Raw genomic sequence first — 26119 nt, 5'->3', positions numbered from 1 at the left:
TACTGAACTGCTCTAAATTGATTTTATGGGGATATTTATTTGAGCTAAGTCAAATAAAGAATAAATAAATTAATGCGGCAAAAGAATTACGCAGCGTAAATTACTCAACGTTATGTTGAATTACAAGTTCTTCAAAATAAATATTCTACAAAAAATATGCATATCAAATAAATTTTTTTTTTTTTTACAAAATAAAGAGTAAAAATTTAACTTAACTATGTCGTATTTGTTAAACTTCTTTATTCTTACTATAATTGCGAAATTTATTATATTTAACTGTAAATAAACTAAGAATAAGTTACTAGATATCAGATATTATTTATATAAAATTTTATTGAAAGATTGGTTTGAACTGTTTTCTAAAAACAGAATCAATTCAAAAAAAGATTATTAAAGTAAAAAATTAAAAAAAAGTATGTGTTATTAAGAGAAAGAAATATACTATACAATTACAATTTTATTCGTTAATAAAATGATTAATGGAAGTTACAGAATACTATTTGTTTAATAACATGAGAGAATTGTAATTGCACTATTCCAATCACTGGATACCCATTAATCATTTTTTTTTCTTGGATAGATTTTTTTTAAGGTCGTCATTAATTACAGAAGGTGTCTAAATTAATTTTTGTCCTTTTGTCAGTCAATGGGCTAAATTGATTTTTAATTCCAGCCAATATACGTTTCGCAGAAAATTCTTTTCTTTCTTCAGTATTAATATTTATATAATAATTGCTGCCAAAAAGAAGAACAATAGTTGTGTATAAGTTAATTATAAAACGAATATAAAATTGCTTTAAGGTAATTTAATGTAACACTATTAAAATTACCCTCTGGTGAAAGTAAAAAGAAAAAGGTCAGTCTGTAAAACAATGAATTCCAAGAATTTCAAAAATTATCTTCTTTATTTTTAATTATATCATTTCGAGATGCTTTTTGATTTTCGAGATGCTATCATGATTTTTTTCATGACTCTTAGAATTCTTTACTTAAGATAATAGTGTTGAAGTTAATCTAATCGATTAAATTGGTCTAATCGAAAAGTGCGAACGCATGAGAACCTAGAATAATAGCATTAACACTGACCATTCCTGAAAATTCTTTTTATATGAAGTTGGAAAAATAAACTGCATTGTTAAATTAACGTGAAACGAGCAGATATTAATAAATTTCCTTCTCTGTCAGAAAACTGAATAAATTTCCTTCTCTGTCAGAAAACTGAAAAGGTCACTGATACCGCCACTGTTTTGGGGTTTTCAACTTAACGTTACATTTTATCAAACACTGTTTGATTTAGAAACTTCAAATTACGTTAATATGTAGGAAATTGAACGGAGATTACAATGGAATTAAAAAATAATTCTAAAATTAAGTCAAGATTATTTTTACTCTTATACTTGTTAGAAAAATAACATGCGGGCCGCTCTGTGACCGCAAGAATTCAGCTGCGGAAGTTAAATTTGGTATGCTGAAAGAGCCAAATTTGTTTTTAACCGTAACATAGAGTCTTTATTTCCTTTTAGAAACTCTTATTTGTTTGAAAGTTATTACAATTTAAAAGTTTTTTTTTCATTTTTTCTTTAACTAATAATTATTTATTGATTGTTGTGGAAAAAGTTTTCATTTACGCGATTTTCATAATATCCCTCTTGACTTAATATTAAAAATAATGAAAATAAAGAAAAAAATATTATATAGAAAAAGGCTAGGTGTTGCCAAATATAAAACTTCGACATTTTATACCGACATTTGAAAATATGTGTAGAATAAAGAGAAATAAGAATTGTTTCTTATATGATCGGTTAACAAGAAAAAATTACTTCTAATTTATAAATTCTTTTCATTGTGTCGCACACTCTGCCTTTCTAAAATGTAATTTTTTTAAGCGCAGTTATTTATCATTCAAATCCAGCTATCCTTTTTATTTTGTCAAAATTAACAAGTTAATATAATGAACTTAAATAAAAGTATAATAATTTTACATTAAGCAAATAATTTTTAATCGACTTTTCAGGAAAAAAAAAACTTTTAAGAACATTGTTAAGAACAGTTTGTGCCAAATGCCTCTAGTTCTGAGAGAATAAAAAAACGAATTTGCGCGCGGGCATAAACTGCTTTTTCCATAGAACATCTTCAATGCGTAATAACTCTCGGCGAGACCGTTTTTCCTTCTTCTTCATTTGTCAAAACTTAGGAATCCTTAAAATGCAACTGCTGGCAATCCAATCGTAATTTTTACTTAAAAAAGTGGAAGAAAATAATTTGTACTTGATCTTCAATTATTTCAAACTTGATGAATGAGATTCAACTACAGGGATTATCGAGCGTAGCGAACAGGTGACGGTGCCTCCATGTAGAAAACAAGGATACATAAAAATAAATTGTGTCGAACAACTATTATCAGTAAGCGTATGATTAATATTTAAAATTGTCTCTAAAAAAGGACTGTAGAAGCTGATCAATTGATAAAAATTTATCTGCTGCAGTCAAGGTATAAACTATCGTCACTATCTGAAAAACATTTAATATATTTAAATATTAGCATGTTTACGAATTATGACCTGTTTTTGAATTTTTTTTAAATTAACGTCAAACTTTAACCGGATTTCAATAAATTAGTTCAAAAAGAACTGCATTCTTTAAAAAGGAGGTATGAAAATGATTCATTGGATTCGTTTTGTACTATGAAAATTGCCAAGTCGATTCGGCAGCATGAAATACTATTTCATTTTTCACCAGTTTATGGTTAAAAGAGCTCCACTTAGTTCTAATTACATAATCATTCAATTTCGTCTAAATAGTTATGCCTTTTCTGAAATATTGATTTGCAAATTTACCGTAAATTTAAAACTATACCTACAGTTTAATGGGACAAACAGATAAAATTTCGGTTCTCTTACCGTTATTTTAATATTTCAGCCATATTTCTGTTATTAGTTCCTAAGATTTAAAACATAGCACAATTTTAAAATTTGTTAACCCAAAACCCCTTGTGAGAAAAAAACAATGTTTTTAATTCATGTATAGGAAACATTTTGCAAATGACATTTGAAAATGATTAAATGTATGTTTATTATTTTGTATTGTTATGTTTCTTTAATTTTTCTACAACTAGGGAACATTACTGGAAAATGAGTAATTTTTCACACAATGCATTTTTATTTAAATCTTATATCGACTTCGTAGAAGAAAAAATCGGTGACTTTTTTTCAATCCTGCTGTAACTTTTGTATTTTTTCCAGCTTTAAATACTATGCTATTTTTATTAACACTTGAATTGAAGTATGTGACGAATGTAGTGTAAAGAAAGATTGAAACAGAGAAATTTAATGTTTAATTTTGTCTAATTTGCTATTTAAAGAATTTAGTTTCAAAATAAAACTCAATAACGCAATTATGGTTTTAAATAACTACTCCGCTATTTAATTGGTTAAGGCAATATGCAGTAGAACATTTTTTTATTTATGTCACATTTTATGCTAGAATAAATAGTGCAGACCCTTGCCACACATGAATGATAAATTTGCTTGACTATAGTAAGCAGAAGGGAGAGGGGGGGGGGATATTGTCGCCGCAGTCTCCTCAATTGGTTATGCCTGGACAAAAGCCGTACCGACTGTGATTCTGTGTAAATTGGCGAAATTCTATCAAAGTTAAAAGAAAGGCAACCCTACAAGACCCTACACTTTATATTTTCTGCCATCTATCCGCAGGACTCAGAAATACGTCTAGAGTAAAAAATAAAAAACAGCGCCATCTATGTATTGCATTCAAAACAGTTTTTTTTCCTTAATGTATATAAACTATTTTAAAAATAAATTAATGCTGCATGAAAAAATATTTTTGTAATGCAAATAAAAAATAAATATAATTAACGTTTTGAAAGTATAATTTTAATTTTTATTTATATTCTGTATTATAAGTTTTTAAAAAAAATTATTTGCTTAATATTTTGAAGTTTAATTAATAAAAATATCCAAATGTATTTTTATTACTTAAAAACGTATATTTAAGAATAAAATTTCCTAAACAATTATTATTTTCAAGTATTGCTTAAAAGTTTAGGGGAAAAAAAGTTATTTACTTTATTAGACTAGACATTTGCTATAAACAGTCAGAAAATTTAAACACGATTTTTTTAAAATTCAAAATTCTTAAGACCATTTAAACTATTTTGAATCCAGTTTTTAAGAAGTAAGTGATTAAACTAAGATATTAAATTTGAAATGAACATTAAAATAAAAATAAAATAAAAAACAATTTATATAAATAAAACGTTTACTATTATAAATGGTATACATTCATTATTACAAAACACTTAAATTGTAATAAAAGTTAGTAAATTAATGTAATAAAAAAGCCCATCTCATTAAAAATCCTTGCTCTAAATTCAAGATATTTATAATTTCTAGGAGGATTTAAGCAATTTACAATATTTTTTTATTCATTTATTTTCTATAAAATGGATTTTTTTATTTACATGAATTTTAAACTTACCTATTCATTTTTGTTTTAGAGAAGGTTTAAAAAAGGAGTCATAGTCAGGAAAAAATTTATGTTAATTTCATTTGGGGCTTACAGTAATAATTTTCAAGCGACCAAAACATAAACAATGGGAAAAGTTTTCATATCGCTTCTTCCTAAAATGACAAAAAATAGACAATGACGGACCTTTAGCCTTTTACTGCTATCATATAAATTATACTAGATTTTTTTTTTTTTACCATGAATTACAAAAATGATGGATTTTTTATTGAATCCTTTAACGTTAAAAATAAATGTATCGCTTATTCAATAAAAAAATAATAATAAGTCTTCAATAAGAAAAAGTCTTCAATAAGTATTCAATTCAATAAGTCTTTCTTAAGTACATGTTTGATACAATAAATTTAACAAAATTTTATAATAAACAATCGAAAAAATAAAAACTTTTTCTCAATGAACAAAGGAATTGTTCTAGTTAAAAGTATTAATATTTATTCTTATTTTTAAGGGAATATGTATTAAATTTTTCTAGAAAGAAAGAATATATTATATTTCGAGTTAAAAATTATACTTCAGAAAATGATTTCAAAAAGAAAAAATAAATAATTATATATATTTATTTAAAAATTTTAATAAAATTTAAAATGATTATTTTTTAATAAAATTATTTTTTTAAAAAATATAATAGGTAATACCACATAAAGTATATTTAGATTATAGTAAAATAATAAAATTCAAGTTTTTAATATTCTATGTAAAAAATTAGCAGTTTTCAAAGAATAATAAAAGTTGTTTTTTTCCTCTCAAAAATACGGTTAACGTTTTATGGATTTTTTCCATTCTCTCCTGATTTTTTTCAAATTTTTGAGTTAAAAGCACATTTTTTACCAACTCTGCATCTATTCATTATTAATCTATTGTAACATTACACTTAATTAACGGTATACAATAAAGGTCCTGTAACTAATTAAGTGTAAGAGGCCAAACAACGGTATACAATAAAGGTCCAGTAACTAATTAAGTGTAAGAGGCCAAACAACGGTTTTATTTTTCGGGCCTGTATAGGTGAAGAGTTATTCCGCCTCTTCCTGAAATGCCTCAAAACAAACGATAAAGGACCCTATTGTACTTGCCTTTTGCCGTTACCCTACCTAGAATGCCAGCTTACGGCCTTACGTTTGCCGTGAGGTGTGTGCTTACTGGGTAGGCAAGAGGGAGGTCAAAACTTTGGATCTCTAGATGTTTATTACAACTTCTATATGTATTTCAAATAGAAACTTTGACTTTCTTAATGTTGATTACACTTTCTAGATATTTCAACACCACCGAAACTTTAGATCTTTTGATGTTGATTATAGTTTCTTATTATTTCAACATTCATAAGGAATTATTAAAGACAATTGAAATATTTTGGCGTCAAACATAAAACTCGATTATCCAAACATAATTTCATGGAGAAATATTTTTCTTATTTTTTAATTTACTAATGGTGATAAAAGTTTTTAAATGAAGATATGTTAATTTTTAGACTAGTTAAACCTACACAATTTTAAATGATTAAATCCAAATTTGAAAAGAATCGGTTAAATAGTTTCTCAGAAATAGAGATTAATGAATTCAACTTTGTGATTAACAATAAAGGACAGCACTCCTGCTTAAACTATAAAGTATAAGGAAACTAGAAAGTATAAGGATTATGCTTTCCAGATTGCGGCTACTTCCCACCTATTTGAGGGTTAAGAATCCAAATACGTTTGTAAGAAGGTATGTACTTTATTAACGTCACACAAGAGTTTCACAATGGGCTATAGATATTTAAATTTGTCTTATGTATAGTAATTTTGTATTATATGTGATCAAGTTGTTGTTTCTCTGTCAACCTATAATGAAAATAACTTATTTTCTGCGTAATTTACCTCGCCTTAACTTTCTACATAAGAACATTGGGAAATGAAAAAAGCAGAATTATTTTATCAAAAGTATCCTTAAATAAAATTTGTTAAACAAATAAGAAAAACTATTTAAAAGTATGAAATTTTTTTAATGGAAATAGAAATTAATTTTAATCAAAATAATTGTTAAAGGGAATAAAAATGATGATCATTCCGTAAAGCAAGTTTAAATGCATGCCTGCAAACTACTACGTTTTCTGCGAAATATTTGATAGAGTAGTAGACATTTAATAACCAAAGCTTCCAAAATGGTTGGTAATTTTCCTAACAAATTAAAGGCTCGTACTAAGTGGCGTTGTGTATGAACTTTTAAATCATTTATATGTAGTGGTCTGAAAAATAAGGTATAGTTTAAGAAAAATATAATGAATTAAAGCATAAACTTAGCTATCACTTGAAAATGTTTTTTTACAAAACGCTTAAGAAGTTGGCAGCCCTGTAAACGTAAAGAAAACTTATTTCGTATTTTGAAGAGAAGGATCATTTACATGTTAAAATCACTTACCGCTGCCAAATCATAATGAAGAATTGTGGTTAGATAAGTTGGTAACTCTGTCATCAACATGAGATAGCCGAAGCTATGTCCTATCATAGCAAAGGTAAAAGCCCATACAGGTGCGGACATTATTATTTCTTTCCAAGGGATTGGGATTTTCTAGAATATTAAAATTTAATAATTACATAGTTTCCAGCTTAGTGCGGTTATTTGGAAATATTCCACAAATTCATAATTAAATTTAAAAAAATCAGAGAGAGAAGAACGTCGACGGGGAAAATTTTTTTTGCTGGAAAAATCTGAAAATGAGTTTTTAAGAAAATGAGCATATTTATAATAGTGTTATTAAATTGCCGTTGTACGAATTTAAATATTTTTTCAAAAATCACTTAATCGTTTACGATTCTGAGTACGAAGAGATTCTTGAAAAGATACGTATGATCCCTCCTGATCCCGTAGGCTGAAGTTTTACCCCATATTGATTATGTTTAGTGTCTGAAAAAGCCTGTACGAAAGTTTACTCTTTGTGAAATTTGGATTAAAACAATTATTTGGATTTAGATTGAAATAGTTGTTAAATTTGGGTTTAATATTGAGTTTCTGAGCTGTGTCCATTTTCTAAAAATCGCATTTGAAGCTGTATTCAGAATAAAAATGGCTCACCGATGGTTTACTTCAAAGGATAAGTGTCTAAAAAGGAAATTTTGTAAATATATGTTTGAATTATTGATTTGAAACAGTGAGTAAAACTTGATTTTGAAACTTTAAAAACCAAATTTTTTGTCGCGAGCAAAAATAATAAATAAACTAACAACCCCCTCCCTCTGAATAATTTTTGATCTTATGATCGGATCTTCACTTACTAGGTCTCATTCTTAATGGTTCGAGGGAGTAACCTCAAACATTTTTTGAGGTCACTTAAGACTTTGTGATGTTCTAGAAATCTAATTTTTGCCCTTTCTAGTGATTTTACTTTTGAGTGACGATAAGCGTCACAATATCTTTAGCTTTCTAGCATAAGCACTTTTGAAAATTTATGTTTAAATATACATATTATAAACACTAAAACCTTTTCTGATGGTTCATCTTGGTTTTGTTCAATATAAAGTAACTCTTCTTTGGATATACTTGGATGTATACCTGGCGTTTCATACATAAAGAGAAACCAACACATGCACCATGCAACACCAATTCCCCCTGAAATACAAGATAAGTTTGTAATTATTTTAATAAGGTAACTTCTATCAGAGTTTATCAGTATTTTTATATGCTTACCAAACAAATAAAAAACAGACGGCCATCCGCCAAACGTATCTAAGCTGCATAGCAATCCTGAAAGTGTCATCGCTATAACTTCACCAGCCATGACTCCTGAGAAAATAATTGTTGAAACTCGACTACGTTCCATTTTTGGCGACCACTTGCTTATGGCGATTTGAATTGAAGGTGCTGTTACACCCTGTAAAGAACAAGGAAACTTAGTTCAGGTCTCAGATAGTTAAGTAAATATTTGGAAACTTGTTTGTTTACTTTAAGTCTCTCTTATTATTGCTTGTTTATAAAAAATTGAGGAGAAATTCCTTCGTTTTTTTATTATTTTATGACGCCCGTTGTGAGTACTCATCGATTTAAAGTAAGTTTCAAGCCGAAAATGGGGATAGATCCCCTGTAATTTGTAAAACATTGTACTATACACAAATTTTAACTAAAATTTTATTTCCACAATTTTATTTTTCAAAGGCTTAGGCCCGGAGACACTGAGATAAGCTACAAAAATATTTTAAAACAAAAAAACAGTTGCAGAAAATTTCTAGTTGAATTTGCATGAAGGTTTCTAGTTTTAGCTTTACTTTAATTTTAAATGGTGATATAGCGTCATATTAGGCCTAAAAATATTTATATATATTTGTTTTACGTGATTCTCAAATCGAGCTGCAATTAATAACAACCGTTGGCAACATCTATTAAAGAGGGCATCGGAGTCCAAATGGTTAATTTTACTCTGAATTTAGGGTTTCAGCTTAAAAGTTTTGACCTCCTAGAATCGAATTACATTTCCTTTTCATCCTTGATGCAGATGGGATGCCGACGTCTTTCTTATATATTTTTTCTGACTCTCTAATAACAAGTAAAATATATTTTGATATTTTTGTAATAATAATAAAAGTTAGTTAATAAGTTATTAAAATATCTGATATATATTATCGCAATTATATTTGTATTAATATATAAAATCTAAACAAAAGTAGTGTGAAATTTCCCCCCATCCATTTTCGAAAAATTATGAATAATTTATTTTATAATCTATATATATATTTCTCTTACACGGCGACAAAAAGCCTCATTATAACTCCCCGAATGGCAACGCTAAAAAATCGACCAATGATTGCCGCTAAAAATGTCACATGCCAAATCTAGCTGAGGAGGCTCATCATATAGCGCTTTTAAAAACGGAAACTGAAATAACCAGAGAGAGCATTCTCACCAAATGTGGTCTCTTTCGATATTCACCCTATCAGCTGCGGCAATCTCATACTATTAAGCTAGGCAGAAGTGAGTAGTCTTTGTCGATACATCTATGTCTTAGTATTTTGTCGAAAGAGCTTTTTTTACGAATTTATTATACGTTTTTTGATTTATATCACGAATTTATTTGTTTTATTATTGTTATTAGTTATTCATTGAAAAAAGAGTCTCAGTCGTGCTGTTACGCTTTAAGATTTTATAGTATAGCACATTTCTAATAGGTTTAACGAATTACATCCCATTTATTTGAATTCAAATTTAGTTTAATCACTTAGTTTTTACTAAAAAGATGTAATTTTTCTAAAAAAAAGTTGTTATAAGGATTTGAATTATTGTTTTGAATTCTTAGAATTTTATGCATTTGCAATGTACCTAAGTTAGAAGCGAGCTTGGTTTACGAAGCAAACCATATAAGATTGCGTAGCAATTTTCGGGGGTTGGCGAGCGTTAGCGAGCACGGGGAGCAGCCCACTAGTTTAAATAAATTTCAAAGAGGAATAACTGTTTCTCTTAGCACTAATCTCTTAGCACAAATTTGAAGAATTATTATTTGGAAGTGTACTTGGACGATTATACCTCTAACTCAAGAAATAGGCTAAGGTGTTTCATGCAGTATTTCAGAAACTATGGATTATAAAAATCATTCAAATTTAGTATAAGTCAAAGAAATTAATTTTGCAACTTCTTTAGATGTAGAAATTAAATTTTGCGCAAAATGCAGATGGGTAAGGATCGAAAATTTAATGATAAGTATGTTTACGTCAGCAAAACCTTGAAGCACTCGAACACAAATAAAAGCAGTTGTACCCCAACTGACAGCTAACGGAGTTAACAAGGAAAATATTGATGTTGCCAGCACACCGCCGCCAAACACCCATTTAGCGCCAAACTTTTCAGCCAGAATGCCACCTGGTAACTGAGTAACAACGTATCCATGATAATATGCACCTAGAATGACACCTTGAGTTCTAGAATTCCAGTTGTATTTGTCTCCCTGGAAAGAAAATGTATTCTTGTTTTTAATAATGCAACAAAATATCTACTGCCAAGACAATATAAATTGTGATCAAGTTATTAATTAGCAAGTAATGAATGTACTTTCTTCTGCTGTGGACTGATTGTAAAGACACAGTTCTTGTAGAACAAAGAACTCAAGCATTACTGACTTAGGTCAATTAGCGGGGTGGGTGACTACTTTGATCAGCCTGACTAGGTACCGAAAGTGAGCGGCATAAGTCCTCGTTAAACTGTTTTACCTTAAAGTATATTTTGCACACAGGTCTTCGGGGTACCATAGCGAGGAAGCCATTCCCCCTGCAAAGCTTCAAAAGTATGTTTTCGGATCATCCTCAGGGAGGCTTGCCAGACCGCCTGCGATAGCCTATTGTGCAGCATTGTGCATTGACTATATTGACGACTAGACGAATTTTATTTCCGTCTTGTGCGACGTAAAAAAGTATCTGCGTTAGTTAGTAGGAAGTTCATTAGCAGTCGTAATCCCAAAATTGGGTCGACTGTTCAACGACGGTTTCTAAATTGAATAAAATGGACAAAACATTGAGAGAAATAAAGTGTTTGGCCACCAACACGTTGAGATGGAGAGTCGTGAAAATGCACTATGCTCCATACGAAACTATGAGGTATAAGAAGAATACGAAAAGAAAGAAGAAGAAAAAATAAATGTATTCCTTATATATATATATATATATATATATATATATATATATATATATATATATATATATATATATATATATATATATATATATATATATATATATATATATATATATATATATATATATATATATATATAATAGTTCAAAATGAAGATAAAACAAAGAAAAATTATAGAAATATGAAAAAAGGTGGGGAAATAATAAGTAAAAAAATAATAAACAACAGTTTAAAAAAAAGAAGAAAGAATGAAATTTTATTTAAAAAAACCGGAAAAAAAAGATATAATCTTTTCATCAGCCCACACGATTATATCCGCAAAACAGAGTGCTTTCTGATATTGTATCAATATAGCCAAAGCATATTTATGTATTGTTTTCTTACTGTGTAGGCGAGGACTTCATCCGTGGAACGAATTTCAATAAGATTTGGGCATTCTGAAACTTCACTGATGGAGCTATTTAAAGGACTCATGACCGTATGGTTCGTCATAGCCACTATTGCGACGCTAAGGTTGATTCTCATGGTGTAGACTGTCAGCATGCCAAAACATCCAAGAAGAATAATCACATGTCTCCTGGGGATGTAAAGGTTCTTCAAATCTAGAAATTTATTATTTATATTATCAGCACATTTATTAGAGAATTTTTAAAATTTAATCATTCAAGTATTATTTTAAAGAGTAAGGCTGCCGAATTTATCAATGCTTAATGAAAATCTTTAACCATGAAATATTGTGTCGTGAATTTCGTGATGTTCACTATAATTTAATTCCCAACAGCTAACAAATATATTACTTTTTAATAAATTCATCAAGTAACAGCTTCATACTAAATTAATAATCCATATGAGATATCACTGTGATAATACATCACCTCATACATCACAAAACCTCCACAAGCTTTTTTACAGGTAGTTTGCGCACTCTATTTAAAAAGTGAACCAGTTGAACCATGACCCAAAATTCTAATTTAAAAGTACCCGAGAGAAATGTATCATATATATTTGAGAATTGAATCTGTAGTGGTAGACAAGTAAATATGACAAACCAATTATATTCAATAATTAAAAAAAATTTTGAGACATATATTTGCTACCACTTTCTTATTTTTAATAGATTTTCCACTAAATGACTCTACCGTATACTTGTTAAGAGATGCCAACTGCTCCAGACACACCATAATAATTAAAAAAATATATATATATATTTGACTTTATTTGACTATATTTGCTTGCTTTTTAAAAGGTATAGCATAACATAAGTACTATAAAGTGGTGAGTTATGTAAGCCTACGAATTATTTAGAAATAGTGGTGGATAAAAATGTTCTAAATTGAATTTATTAAACCAAGAATCACATTTGATAAACTACCACTTTAAAATTTATATTTGCTGTCCGGAGCAAGTTGGCATCTCTGCTTGTTTACCTTCATAATGGTCTCATCGGACTACCTAAGAGAAAACGTCTGGGAACTTGCAGTTATAGGAAACGTTGGGTAATATCTGATTCATACGAACCAGATCAGGTGGTAGATGGTAATAGTAAATGATTTTTTTTTCTCTTCTAATAATGGCTTTGTACTATTCCAATATTTTGTATTACGCTTTGTTCTTTGTGCCATTCTAATTAAATATTTTAATAGATTATGTTTCTGAAGTATTGAATAATGTTTCAACAATAAATGTAGAAGTTTTCTAGTTCCAGAATGCACCATGGGGAATTTGTTGTAAGATTTTTATGAATTTGCGAACTTTCGAGATTTTTCGATGGATATCAAATTTAGTCAATGAGAGTCAGAGCAACGTCTTCTACAACTGAAAGCCTCCACACGGTTTTGTTTAGGTAGTCCGATCAGACCATCATGAAAGTATACCAGTTTCCGAAAGAGCCCTTTAATAGAAAATCTAGTAAAAGTAAGAAAGTGGTAACAAGTATATGTCTAAAAATTTGTTTAATTTATGAACATAATTGGTTTGTCATTTTTACTTGTCTACCACTACAGATTCATTTCTCAAATATATATGATAAATGTCTCTCAGTCACATTCAAAGTGATATCATAGCTATCAAAACAAATTTGGGTGCATCCGCACAAGTGGTTCGCTTTTTAACCGGTTAACGCCCAGCGTCATATATTTAGGACAGTTCCTTTTTTTCAAAGACATTCATAGTGGTGGGAAACTTTTTTCAGTATTTTCATTTATCTGGGTGAATTAAAAGATTCTCAGATACCACAATGATTTAGTTATTTCCGATTAGATCTAGAATTATAAGGAGCACGTACTTTTTGAATGCCTTAACAGTAGAAAAACCAATTAATTTCGATAATATATTATACCACTTTTTCCATAAAACCACTTTTTGTATCATTTCAATTTATAAATTCGGGACAAAACGGGTTAAGTAATCTGCGCAGATTACTTATAAGAAACCGTGTGGAGGCTTTCTAATTGGTACCTTTGAATTAACAATATCCGTTTGTTATGGAAAAAAGTAATATCGATTATTTTGTACAATACAAACGATCATAATTTATAGCATCGTAAACGTATGATCTCCTTCTTCCTACCGCTTTCTACGTAGCAGAGAAGTGGAATTCTTAGTAGGCACACAAATTAAATTTAAAAAAATTCTGGATAGAAATATGTTATTCAATAGCATAAAAACTGCGTCTTGTTGAGTGTCACCGATTGCGAATTTGAAATCAGCGACGAAAAAGTATCCAAAATTCCTGTCAATAACATAATGCATTAGAATATATAAAAAAAAGAAATTTCTAATTTATTATAGGGTGAATAAACCCACCTTTTGCTTATCTGAAAATCATACGTGTTTTTTCGCGAGCAGAACTTTCAGACAGAAATAATTATCTATATTTGTGTTTAAAATTGAACCAGTTTTTAATTGTTGAGAAGCCTGTTCAAGAGCGATACGAGAACTGAAAAAACTTTTAGATTTGAAGAAAGAATACTTTTCAATCATTCTTCTGACCTTACAAAAATCCTTTTTTGTTATTAATTACTATCACAACTATAAAAAAGATTTAAAAAAAAAGCTTTTTCGAATCACTTTCCTTTTTTCAAATTAAGTATCCACCAGCCAAATTCATTGCTGTCAGACACGTTTATTAAATTGAACAATTATCTTTAGTTATTTTAAAAATTTATAAAAAATTAAATTATTTATTAAATATATTTTATTTTCTGCAACGGTAGTTTTCAAAATTTGAACTTCCTCATTTCTATCTCAACATTTGTAACGTGTATGTGGTATTTTTTATATTTATTTAAAATTGCATTTCTTAAATTGATTTAATAATATACCTTAAAATTCAAAATTTTTTGAAACGTTTTCGCACATATAATAATAAATTATAAATAATTATTTATAGTTACTTTTTGCTTAGAATACTCTTTGGGTGATCGAATTTTATAACTGTGTTAAAATGCTTCGATGAGCTTGAAAATTCAATGAGAAATTGCGAAACACACAAAAAGTAAAATTAAAATTAAGAGAACTAAACTTTTGATCGCTCTCCTGACCATACTATGGGAATTGGACAGAATTCGAATATGACGGGAAAAAAACTTAATAAAAATATTATATGACTTACGGAAAAGAAACGTAATAAAAAATATACAGTTATATGATTTATTATGTTTCTTAAAATTTTGTCTGCTGCACTAATTAATGAGTGCAATTAATTAATGCAGATTGAAGTTTTGGCCCTTGAATCATTAATTTAAGGTTCTGAAATCTAATACGAATCATCAGTTCATATCTTATTCAGAGTTTCGATTTTTTTGCAACAAAAACAAAATACAAGCAAGACAAAGTCTGCACTGAACACTAATTATGATCTTGAACCAAAGATTTTTTTGCTAAAGATCAACTACAGATTTTAACTTTTTAAATAGTCTGCGCAGACTACTTGCAAAAAACCGGGTGGAGCTTTTCTGATGTAGGAGGTAATGGTCAGAGTCGATGGATATTAAATTTCGTCGATGAGAGTCAGAGTCGATGGATATCAAATTCATTTTTATAATGATTTTGCGCCACGTCAATTTTTGTACTAAAATATTTTCTGAAGCTCAACCGTTATGTTCTAATATGAATTGTAGAGGTTTTCTTGTTCCAGAATACTTTAGCTTTAAAGATGTTTATAAATTTTTAAGCATTCTAGAAAGCATAACTAACTCTTGTTTATGATGTTTTTGTACAATTTCAATATTTTGTAGCTTTTTCAATGTTTTTCAAACTGTTCATAATAGACTTTGTATTGTAATTATACATATAGAAATTTAGATTATTAGTCACTTATTAAGAACCGTATTATTTTTTGAGGTTTTTGTAACATTTTAATAGTGTATAAGTTGGAGTCGAGCTTATAGAAAAGTCCGGAGTCTTAAATTAAAACATTTCCGCAACAGTCAGGCGAGTCATGGAAGCCGAGGTTCCATAATTTCATAACCAACGTCATGATTGTAGGAATGTCGTCAGCCAACACCTACTAGAAGGTCAAGGCCTGCTGGCTGAGCGATTTCAACCCCGTGACGTCACGATCAGAAGGTAGCGTCTGTAGGCGGGTAGCTCCTCGGTGAGAACGCCATTCCTGGACGTAAACGTTATTACTATGAATGTTGTCAACATATAAAATTTGATTAAAGAGATATCGAAGTAAGTAAAAGATGCTAGTTTTATTTTACTAAAGTGTTTTGTTTGATAACAATATATTTATCTCTAATATGTTGTAAATTAAGTTTGAATTCAGATTGAAACTACGTATTTAATTTAACTTTAATTGTTGTTATGTTGTGACTCGTTATTTGAGTCTCTAATGTATTTATACGTGTTACCTGATCTAATTGCATTTGAATTATGAAATAACTTAATTTAGTATTCAAATATAAAATTACAAAAGCATTCGATTGTGTTTTTTATTCATACTTCATGAGCTAAAGCATCTTAAATGAAACTAAGCGATTGAAATGGACTTAGAAATTGTTAGTACAATATTTATTGTGCTTCTGCTCAAGATTTTAAATAGCCCTAGAATTGTGATATATCTTAATTTATAAATTATACATTGCAGTATGTTTGATTTATAGAATGCATATTAAAATATATTAATTTTAGTAATTGGTAGTAATTAAATTTAAACACATTTTAGTAAAAAGTACCAGATATGTTTAGCTTATGAATATTGATAGAATTTACATTTGTTGATATTTAGCTACTAAATCTAATATGCCTGAGAAGAATTTTAATATAGAAGAATTTCTAAATGTACCAATATTTGGGGATAAAAATATTAGTTTTTAATACTATATCAAGGTTTGGTGTCATTGTTTACTAATAGTTCTTGCGTGCTGTTAAAATACTTTTAGAAGAAGTATTTGGAATCAAGAAAATTTTAGTAAATAAATTATTTCATTGAACGCTTATTTTAGAGATTGTTAACTATATGCAGCAGAACTTCATTTATGTTAACCAAAACTTAAGAAAATTTATTTAAGAATCGGATAACTAAGAAAAATTTTTTTACATATTTTTTGGGAAGTAAAACAATTTTTTTTTGATTTTCATTATTCCAATGACAAATTAAGGTAGATGTTGATAAATTAATATTTTAGTTTCAGCCATGAGTCTTAATGTCTGTTTATTTTTCAGGCATCAAGCGTGGTTTTAAGTTTGTTGCTTTATCTTGTGCCCAGGGAACTATGATGATAATCTTAAAAAGTCAGTATCTTGGTTTCTCCAAGACACACAGCTGCAGCTATTGTTATGTGATTCATTTATGCAAAAAATATTTATAATTTGTTTTTAACTAAGAATATTTGCTTAAATTTCTAAAGATTTATTGTAATGTTTAAATTAACAAGGATTATCACTTTTGCTTTCCAAAAGTAGATTGTTTTTCATCACCCCTTTTAAAAATAAATATATAATTATTATTGTTTATTGTAAAATGATTAATTACGTCAAGACTTTTAAAAATAAATATTTAATTATTATCATAAATTTTAAAATAAATAATAGGAAGGTCATAGGAATTAAAAGCTTCAATTTAATCTAAAATGTTTAAAAGTTTTAAAACTGCATTGTAAATAATAGTCTTTTTTTTCATGAACTTCTTGTTTACTTTTAAAACTTAACTTAGTTTTAATTATTGGGTGATGTAAGGCAACTACTTGCATTATTTACATTATATTTTGTGGTACATCTCATGAGAAAATTACAATTTTGTTTTCACTAGTATATATTTCTTATCATCCTCTAAATATAGTTCAAAGTTCCATAAGTACGAGATATTTGTGTTTTTTTTTTTCGAAAAGGAAAATTTAGTTGACAATTTATTTAACTCCAGATTTAATTTAAAGTATAGAATGGTATTTAAAAAGTAAGTGGAATATTTTAGATTATGTATAGAAATTTCTGCATTTCATTCAATATTTTATTTAATTTACTATCCTTTTTCATTTTCTTCCTTCGAATAAACAACAAGTTTTTAAAATATGTTGTTACCAGAGCAAAAGTGTCGGGTAATTTGAATGGTTCATATATGATAAAGTATTTAATAACTACTATACAATCATTAGTAATTTACTGTTATATTTTTACATGTATATTAACAGTTTTATCAACTATCAGCATTTTCAAAAAAGATAGTTTCATTAACATGGACGGTAAAATACAGTATGTAATCAAATATTTTGAATTATCCATGAAATTTTTTTAGCCAATTTTTGTTTGCCTTCTGGGGTTATGTTTTAAAATAAAATGTAGGGCTATACATTTGCCTGCTGTACAATCATTAGTAATTTATTGTTTTACTTTTACAGTATATTAACAGTTTTATCAACTGTCAGCATTTTCGCAAAAGATTGTTTCATTAACATACACGGTAAAATACAGTATGTAAGCAGATATTTTGAATTATCCATGAATTTTTTTTACCAAATTTTTGTTTGCTTTCTGGGGTTATATTTTAAAATAAAATGCTTGGAAATTCGGTCATTTAAAAATATATGACATTTGCCATATATTTTCTTCAGAAGTATAGATACTGGTGATAATCTTGAAATTGCAAGTAATGATATAATTTAATAAGTAAAAATTTCATTCATTATTTATATTGGTGTACTTTTTATGCTCCTGTTATTTTATTAAGGGAAGAGATTAATAGATAATGGTCAGTATATAAATTTGATGTATTATGGTAGAGTTTTCTAGATATTTTGCTGTCTTGTATGTCGAGGTGGTATACTGGGAATTTTAGTCAGAAAAAATTTTCAGTCTTGACCTTTTTCCCAATTTGCACCCATGACTATAATGAAATTATATTGATAAAGTAAAATGTTAGGATATTTGGTCATTTAAAAATATATGACAATTACAGTATGTTTTCTTCAGAAGTGTGGTAATCTTGAAATCGCAAGTAATGATATAATTTAATAAGTAAAAATTGTTTTCATTATTTATACTGGTGTACTTTTTATGTTTCTGTTATTTTATTAAAGGAAGAGGTTGACAAATATTTTTTGTTCAGTATATAAATTTGATATATTATGGTAAAGCTTCCTAGATATTTTGCATATGTCTTGTATGTCGAGGTGGTAAGTTGGAAATTTTATTCAGAAAAAAATTTCAATCTTGGCTTTTTTCCTCAACTTGCAAGCATGATTATAATGAAATTATATTAATAAAATAAAAAAATTTCAAGGTTCCAAATTTTTTTTTGCCATATGGCATTATGTTTTAAAATAAAATGTTTGGAAATTTGGTCATTTAAAAATATATGACAATTACAATGTTTTCTTCAGAAATATAGTAATCTTGAAATTGCAAGTAATGATATAATAATTGATATATGTTTGAAAATAAAATTTTTAAAATTTTATTTGCTTTTGTATACATATTTTCTCTTCACTGGTTTAAATAAAGATTTTGTTCTATATATATGTTTGTGTCATTATTTTAAAGCATACTTATACTTTATGATAAAATTAATCTTCATATACTTAATTACCTCATTCATAATGTTCTAGTCTATATCATCAAAGTAATGATTCAGCTTATTTAATAACTCACATAAAATCATTTTTAACACATGTATGTAAAACAGAAGAACATAGAAAGAAATTAGACCGACAGATGCTAATTTGTCAATTTACTGCAGTAAGTAAAAAAATTTCAGAATAATTATATAAATTGGCTATAAATATTTCAAAGGTTTATAAAGGATAAACATTTGCTTTTATTTTCTTAAGTGTTCTTTTCAATAACATTTTGTTTCCATCAATGAATGTTAAGTAATAATTTTCAATTCTTAGGAAAATATTTTTATTTTTAATCAATTGATATTTATTTAATATGATTGATTACTCTTAAAATAGTTTAAAATAGAAATTTATTCGTAAAAAAAGGTTTGGATTAAATCTTATGAAAGTAATCCAAAAAAATTTTTAAAAACTAATCTAAGATTTATTACTGAGTTAATTTATTTATTTTTCATCATGATTTTTTCCGTCTTTTGGTTCATTTTAAATTTATTATTTTAAGGCAAGGATTATATATACACAATTATTTAGATCATAAAAAATTTTGATACTTATTTTTAACTTATAAAAATGAAAGAAAAAACAATAAATCGAATAAAACTAATAAGGAATCGACTATCCTCATATCTTCACAACCTCCTCTGATCACTTTGAAGGTAGAAAACAGCAACGCTCTTTTCTGCCTTCTGATCGTGACGTCACAAACAAGCTCCCAGGTTGTGCGTCAGCACTGCGCACATGTCTCGTTTACTTCCCAGAAACAAGCTGATCCCCTTCGATCTGAAAGCTGGATGAGCTTTAAGCTACCACTAAGGATCGAACCTTAGCTTTTCACTTAGGCAGTACAGTCCCTTAACCACTAATCTATCTCGGCTCGGAGTCGGAAGCGGGCATTTCATATATAGACTCTGAAGCTCTAGTCTACTGAATTTAAAAAAAATGAATCATTGACTTTCAGTATAGAATCTATTAAAATAAGTTTAAAAATAAAATATTTTAATCGGTAACTTAAATTTTTTAAATACACAGTATACTCTCGATTTCTCGAACTTCTGTATCTTGAAAACCTTGCTATGTTAAAAAAATATTTTTCTCCTTGGCATTACATATTCACCTAATGTTACTTTGAATTCCTATGTCGAAGAGTGTCTTTTCAAAACCTCGTTATATCGCATATTTTACGAAATAAAAAATGAATTGTTACGGAAAAATTACAATGTACGTTTATTATAAACAAATTCTTTCTATTTAATGCATAATTATTTTGGTCTTACATTTAAAAATTATCATTGTTGCAGTCAGACTTATGGTCAAAAATCATTACATCATTATTAGTAATCATTCTTATGTTTCATGTAACATATGTAGCTCTGACTCTGACTTTGATATCTCGAAATTGTTTTAGCGTTCCTTCAATTTTGAGATATCGAGAGTTTACTATAATTTTATTTAACAATTAATAAAAAATCGACTTACTTCGACACATTACTCCAAAGCAATTATTTACCATTTTTTTGTTCCTAAAATACAAATAATTTAGTTATTATCTTGATGGGATTTGCTTGAGAAAAAAAAAGTAAAATACATTATACCCGTGTAGGTCCATTATTCAATTACTACTTGAATTTAGTCTCATCCTTGCATCACAATATTTCTACAGCTGTTAACTTTTACGTTTTTGTGGAGTTTTTTTTAGTAACAGTGGAATGTAGCAGAAATGTAAAAAAATTTCTTCCTGTAAGCTTAGCATTACGATATGAATATCAGAGCATTTATTTTACATTTTGAATTATTTATTATCTGTTGTGTTAAAAATAGTTTGTACTCAAATTTATTAATGCAAAAATTAAACATGGAAATTATCCATACATAGGTTCATTCAGGTTTAAAAAATTTTAAAAACGGTACCAATATTGTAAAAAATTAAAAATTTCTTTATATTATCTTTCATTTCATAATATATAATTGGAAACTAGTAGTCTCGTAGTTAAATATCTTTATTTGGAAATATTAAGTGTGGTGACGTATACAGACTTATTAAAACATGCATTATTTTTAAAAAAAAAATTTCTACCACTTTGTAAGTTTTTTAAGGAATTAGCAAATCATCTATAATAGAGTGAAACCACGTGGGAGTGACCACTCTCTGTTTCACAGTAAAATGGTCGCTAATGGAGATTGGTCATTGTTAGGGGTTATTCCATTGACTTCAAAGTGTTACCGGAGGTACATAACTTTACGCAAACGGTTTTAATTTTAGTCACACTCCTTTTCTTGATGTGGAAATGTCACTTTTTGGAGTCATGAAAAACAAATAGATGAATAAAATTTAGCGTCTATGAAAATGACCCCCACTGATATAATTATGTGTAAAAATAAATTTACCAATTATGCATGATAGAACTATTTTAAATAAATAAATAATTATGATTCTTGTTTAAGTTAACATTTAATTTTATATCATAAAAATTAGTTAGCTTTAAAAAATGAGAAGAGGTTTGTTTGAGATGCTTAGTTTTTCCTAAAATAACTCTTTTCCTAATTCAGCTTTCTTAAAATAAATCAATGTCTTTAGTGCAATCTGACTGCAACATGAGGTTGTAGATATCTTTCAGAGATCGTCAAAAAGAGCTCTCTGAAAGAGCCAATCACAAATATTTTTCATACATTTGAATATACTTATTTGTTTAAATATTTTTTGTTCTGATAATTTTTCGCGTTTCCTTATTTGAACTTTTCCGCATTTGGTGAAGAGTTCTGCCTTGTCGCTGTTAAAGGTTTTGATAGTTTCTCCTAAAGGTTTTCTTCAACGTAAAGTCTATGGAAAAAACTCCGTGCCTCCCAAAAGTGATAGTAAATAGAGACAGTCTTTCCTGGGGGTTTCACTGTAGTAGCTGTTAAATGATTTATCTTGATTTATTAAATTTTTCTTGGTCTCTATATCCCCGTTGGTAGGGCGTTGGGTCCATGTTCAAGAGGTCGTGAGTTCGATCTCTGCCGGCCGAGGATTCCCTTTGTAGTAAATGGTGACGGGTGCAAATTGAATCTGTCAAGTCACAAAGTCCTCCATAACAAGTCAATACCTCTGGGGGTACTGAATTGAAGATTGATCGTTTTCTAGTTCAGGTCAAAATTACGATCTGTCGATGGAGGAATGGATCCGACTTATAAACTGGTTTTGACGTGTGTGTTGTTTGATGTATTCTTGGCCATAGATGGGGCCACTGGAAAACAAGAAACGCTCAATCTGTCTTAATTTCACTTGGTTTCATCTAGTAGGCTTACTGATATTGTCTTAGAAACAACAACAAATTTGATTATTTATTGTTCTTGTTAAAATTAATTTTGAATAAATGCGTGTAGTAGGAAAAAAAGAGAAAAAAATGTATAAAATCACTTAAGCCAGAAAAAAAATGAAAATTATATTTAAATTACTCTTAAGTTAAGCTGTAATAAAATAACATTTGAACTTTTCCTTGTTTACAACGATAACGAATAGTCTTAATTAAAAACATCAATAATTGCTATAGTTTTTTAAAAAACTTCAATTTTGCTTTCAATTATATTGTTTAATGGAACTGACTAAATTTAAAAAATGCTATTTTCAACACTTTGCGCTAAAGATCTTTGAATTACTAACAAATTCTCAAGAAAATAGTAATAAAACACTCGTTAAATCGAACTGTCATAAAATAGCAACATAATTTTACATATTTTTCAATGAAGGCTAACTGTCTAAATGAAAAGTATTATTACTTATTCTAATTTGAAAAAATTCAAGTTAACTTTCAGCTATATCATACAATGATATTGACATAATCATAATAGCTATTTCAGATTTACGCTAAACATTCTTAATCAACTACACAATCATAGGAAAATACACCCTTGACTCAATTCTTTAATCGCTAAAATTGTGTTGAAGAACTGCTTAATTTATTTATTATAATAAATAAAATTAAAAAATAAAATGGAGGAAAAAAAGAAATAATGTTGATTTTATTGGATTTTAAAAAAAATCTATTTACTTATTTTTATCCCTTAAACAATCCATTTACTTATTCTAATTATTTATTAGCAATCCATTTATTTAATCTAATTATTTATTAGCAATCCATTTTCTTATTCTAATTATTTATTAGCAATCCATTTACTTATTCTAATTATTCATTATTAATCCATGATTACTTATAATCTATAACGTAAAAAAATTAGCAAAGTAACCCCAAATAACAGTAATTTTTACATTATTCATTATTTTTTTGTTGCTGACATAGGAAAATTCAACGAAAATGCCATTAACTTACACAATTTATTGCATTTTATTAACACATGTTTGTTTATTCAGTTTCTGACAGCAGACAAACAATTATTTTGAAATGTCTACCGTATACGTTTTGCGCAACACAAGAGATCAGCAACTCTCGTTGCTATTGTATCTACCATTACGTAAATCTTAGTTTAGAATTATATTGCTCTTATTCTAGGTAAAAACAGAAAAACGAATAATTTATTTTGCGGAATAATCCATTCTATTCAATTTGCTCTGAATTTAAAATATCCTTTTACAGAATAAAATGAGATTTGCGATGTGTTTAAATTTATTTTTAGAATCACTCTTCAGATTTAAACACTTATTTTCCTTTTTCCCGCCAAAATTCTTGTTCTCGTTCAGGTATTTCTCTCAAAAAGATAAAAACTGGTGACTTATACCATTTTTTGAAAATTTCTCAGTGAATATATCTGCGTTCATTAAAATATAATATTAACCCGTTTTGTCCCGAATATATATATTGAAATGATACAAAAAGTGGTCTTATGGAAAAGTGGTACAATATATTTTCGAAATTAATTGTTTTTTCTACTGTTAGGGCATTCAAAAAGTCTTTGATAGATCAAAAAGTACTTGCTCCTTATAATTCTGGATCTAATCAGAAATAACTAAATCATTGTGGTATCTGAGAATCTTTTAATTCACCCAGATAAATGAAAATGCTGAAAAAAGTTTCCCACCACAATGAATGTTTTTGAAAAAAGGAACTGTCCTAAATATATGACGCTGGGCGTTAACCGGTTAATATAACTGATTGCATATTTGAACATAAATTAATCATTCATGATAATTTTTAATGTTGAAATTATAGTCGCATTCAAAAATATCGATTTAGCGTAACGCCAAATTTTTTACCTTTTTTTTTCTTCCAAAAAGTTGCTATGTATATTTGAGTTAATTCGTATAGAGAGCATCCAAAGGACTTCAGGCGCACTAAATGATCATGATAATGTTGATGATAGTAATAATGATGATAATAAAGATGATAATGTCAATGATGATGATAATAATTATTTAGTGGGATAGGGTTGATCCGTTGAAACCATAGAGCAGCGCCATGGTGGCTCAGGGGATAGAGCATTGGCCTCCCAATGAGGAGGCCCTGGTTCGAGTTCCAACAATGTCTGATCGGTACGAATTCTGTAACCGGCTCGCACCGACTACAGTACTGATGTAAAATATCATCAGTGGTAGACGGAACATAGGTTAGAGTCCCCTTGTGGTCAGGCTAACCCTAAGTTGTTTACTTGGTTTCCCTCTCCATGTAACGCAAACACGTGTTAGATCTATCAAAAGGTTTTCTATGAAAGCACATTCCTCCCTATACTTGCTCAAGGAATTCCCTTGTCTTCTGAATCAGGTTGAAAAATACAAGGCTACGGAGTTGAACTTTGCTAGTCGTCAATTTACAATTGGGTAGGCAGTTCATTGACAGTTGTAAAAGAGAAAATAAAAAAATCACAGAGTTGTAACAGAGATCAAAATAGTTGTGATTACACAGAGGAACAAACGTTTTGTCGCATTTATACAAATAATTGATCTTACTTAATTCAGGTGTGGGGATTCAACAATTAAAATAACAATTACATTTTACAATTTAAAATAAAATAAATAAGCATAAAGAAACATGTTTAGCAAAACATATGAAGAAACATTTACCTGATAGCCACTCTCGACACTTAATTTCTTTTTTCGTCTATATTTCAACAAAAATCATAACTCAGATTATTCGATATATTTTTCTTCTTCTTCAGATTCAAAGTTTTTAAAATAATTGTAAGTCCATTCTCATTAGTCATACATTTGGTTAATTCGCATTAGTTAATTTGGTATTCACAATTGCTAAGGAACTACAATTGTTATAATTGCAACTATGAAACCGGAGTTCCACTTTAAGAATGGTGATCATTCAGGGTTCCATCGACGGGAACAATTGGGAATCGTTGGCTTAATTAATTTATTCGATAAAAAAGAAAAACACTATTTTATAATACACACTGCTATCGAGTTTACAATTCAAATTCTATAACATATAAACTATACTTTTAATCAATCATACTCTGGAATTTTTGTTTCAAACATACCTGAGTCAAATATCCATGTATTCATTGTGGTGAAAAATAAGCTGTAAAATCAACGAGTTGCAGCTGCTGTCTATACAGCTGGTTGTCTACACGCCAAAGTATACTTAAATGTTTCAGCCATCATTTAGATTACGTGATTTATCTATAGGTTGAAACATTCAATTACTACTTAAAAGCATCGTGACTCTTGAAACAGGTGTGTTGATTACTTTTCACACATCGATTTAAAACATTTTGAAGAATTTATAGGCGCAGATCATAGATCATTGCCCCATCATTGCGAAATTTTTCGGATGTATGCAAATTATCTATTCACATACATATGTAAACTTATGTGCTCAGTGCTAATATCAGATTATAAGCCCTTGTCAAATAAAAGAACAGACAGCACTAATTAGAGAAGGGCGGAGGCCAAGGTTGCCAGACGTAGTATATACAATACCATGGCAGTATTTTTTCTCCAAAAAGTGGAGATGTATTTTTTTTTCTTAAAAGTGGTAAATTTG

General features: G+C 28.4%; 1 protein-coding gene and 1 long non-coding RNA gene across 3 annotated transcripts in view; one reads left to right on the top strand and one right to left on the bottom strand.

The window, feature by feature from the left end:
* LOC147810651 (putative inorganic phosphate cotransporter) overlaps nt 1-25772 on the bottom strand; it is a 43767-nt gene extending 17995 nt beyond the window's left edge. Inside the window, exons 1-7 of one of the 2 annotated variants that reach the window (XM_087160641.1) lie at nt 25189-25772; nt 20673-20716; nt 11521-11738; nt 10220-10453; nt 8209-8392; nt 8003-8130; nt 6943-7092 (exon numbers count right to left, since the gene is read on the bottom strand). In XM_087160641.1, the coding sequence (XP_087016767.1) occupies nt 6943-7092; nt 8003-8130; nt 8209-8392; nt 10220-10453; nt 11521-11738; nt 20673-20706 (948 nt within the window). In that variant the 5' untranslated portion in view covers nt 20707-20716; nt 25189-25772. The remainder of the gene's footprint in view (nt 1-6942; nt 7093-8002; nt 8131-8208; nt 8393-10219; nt 10454-11520; nt 11739-20672; nt 20717-25188) is intronic. The other variant, XM_087160640.1, reaches the window with a different exon arrangement.
* LOC147810652 (uncharacterized) lies at nt 15630-18655 on the top strand. The gene is made up of 2 exons (XR_015432938.1): nt 15630-15813; nt 16807-18655. It is a non-coding gene; the product is annotated as an uncharacterized LOC147810652 (long non-coding RNA).
* Nucleotides 25773-26119: the final 347 nt, after the last annotated feature.

Source organism: Parasteatoda tepidariorum, chromosome 4, assembly GCF_982258835.1.
Source record: "Parasteatoda tepidariorum strain Cologne lab strain chromosome 4, Ptep-v5.0, whole genome shotgun sequence".
NCBI classification, from domain to species: Eukaryota; Metazoa; Arthropoda; class Arachnida; order Araneae; family Theridiidae; genus Parasteatoda; species Parasteatoda tepidariorum.
Note: the sequence above shows the minus strand (reverse complement) of the source record. Positions and strands in the feature narration are given on the sequence as shown.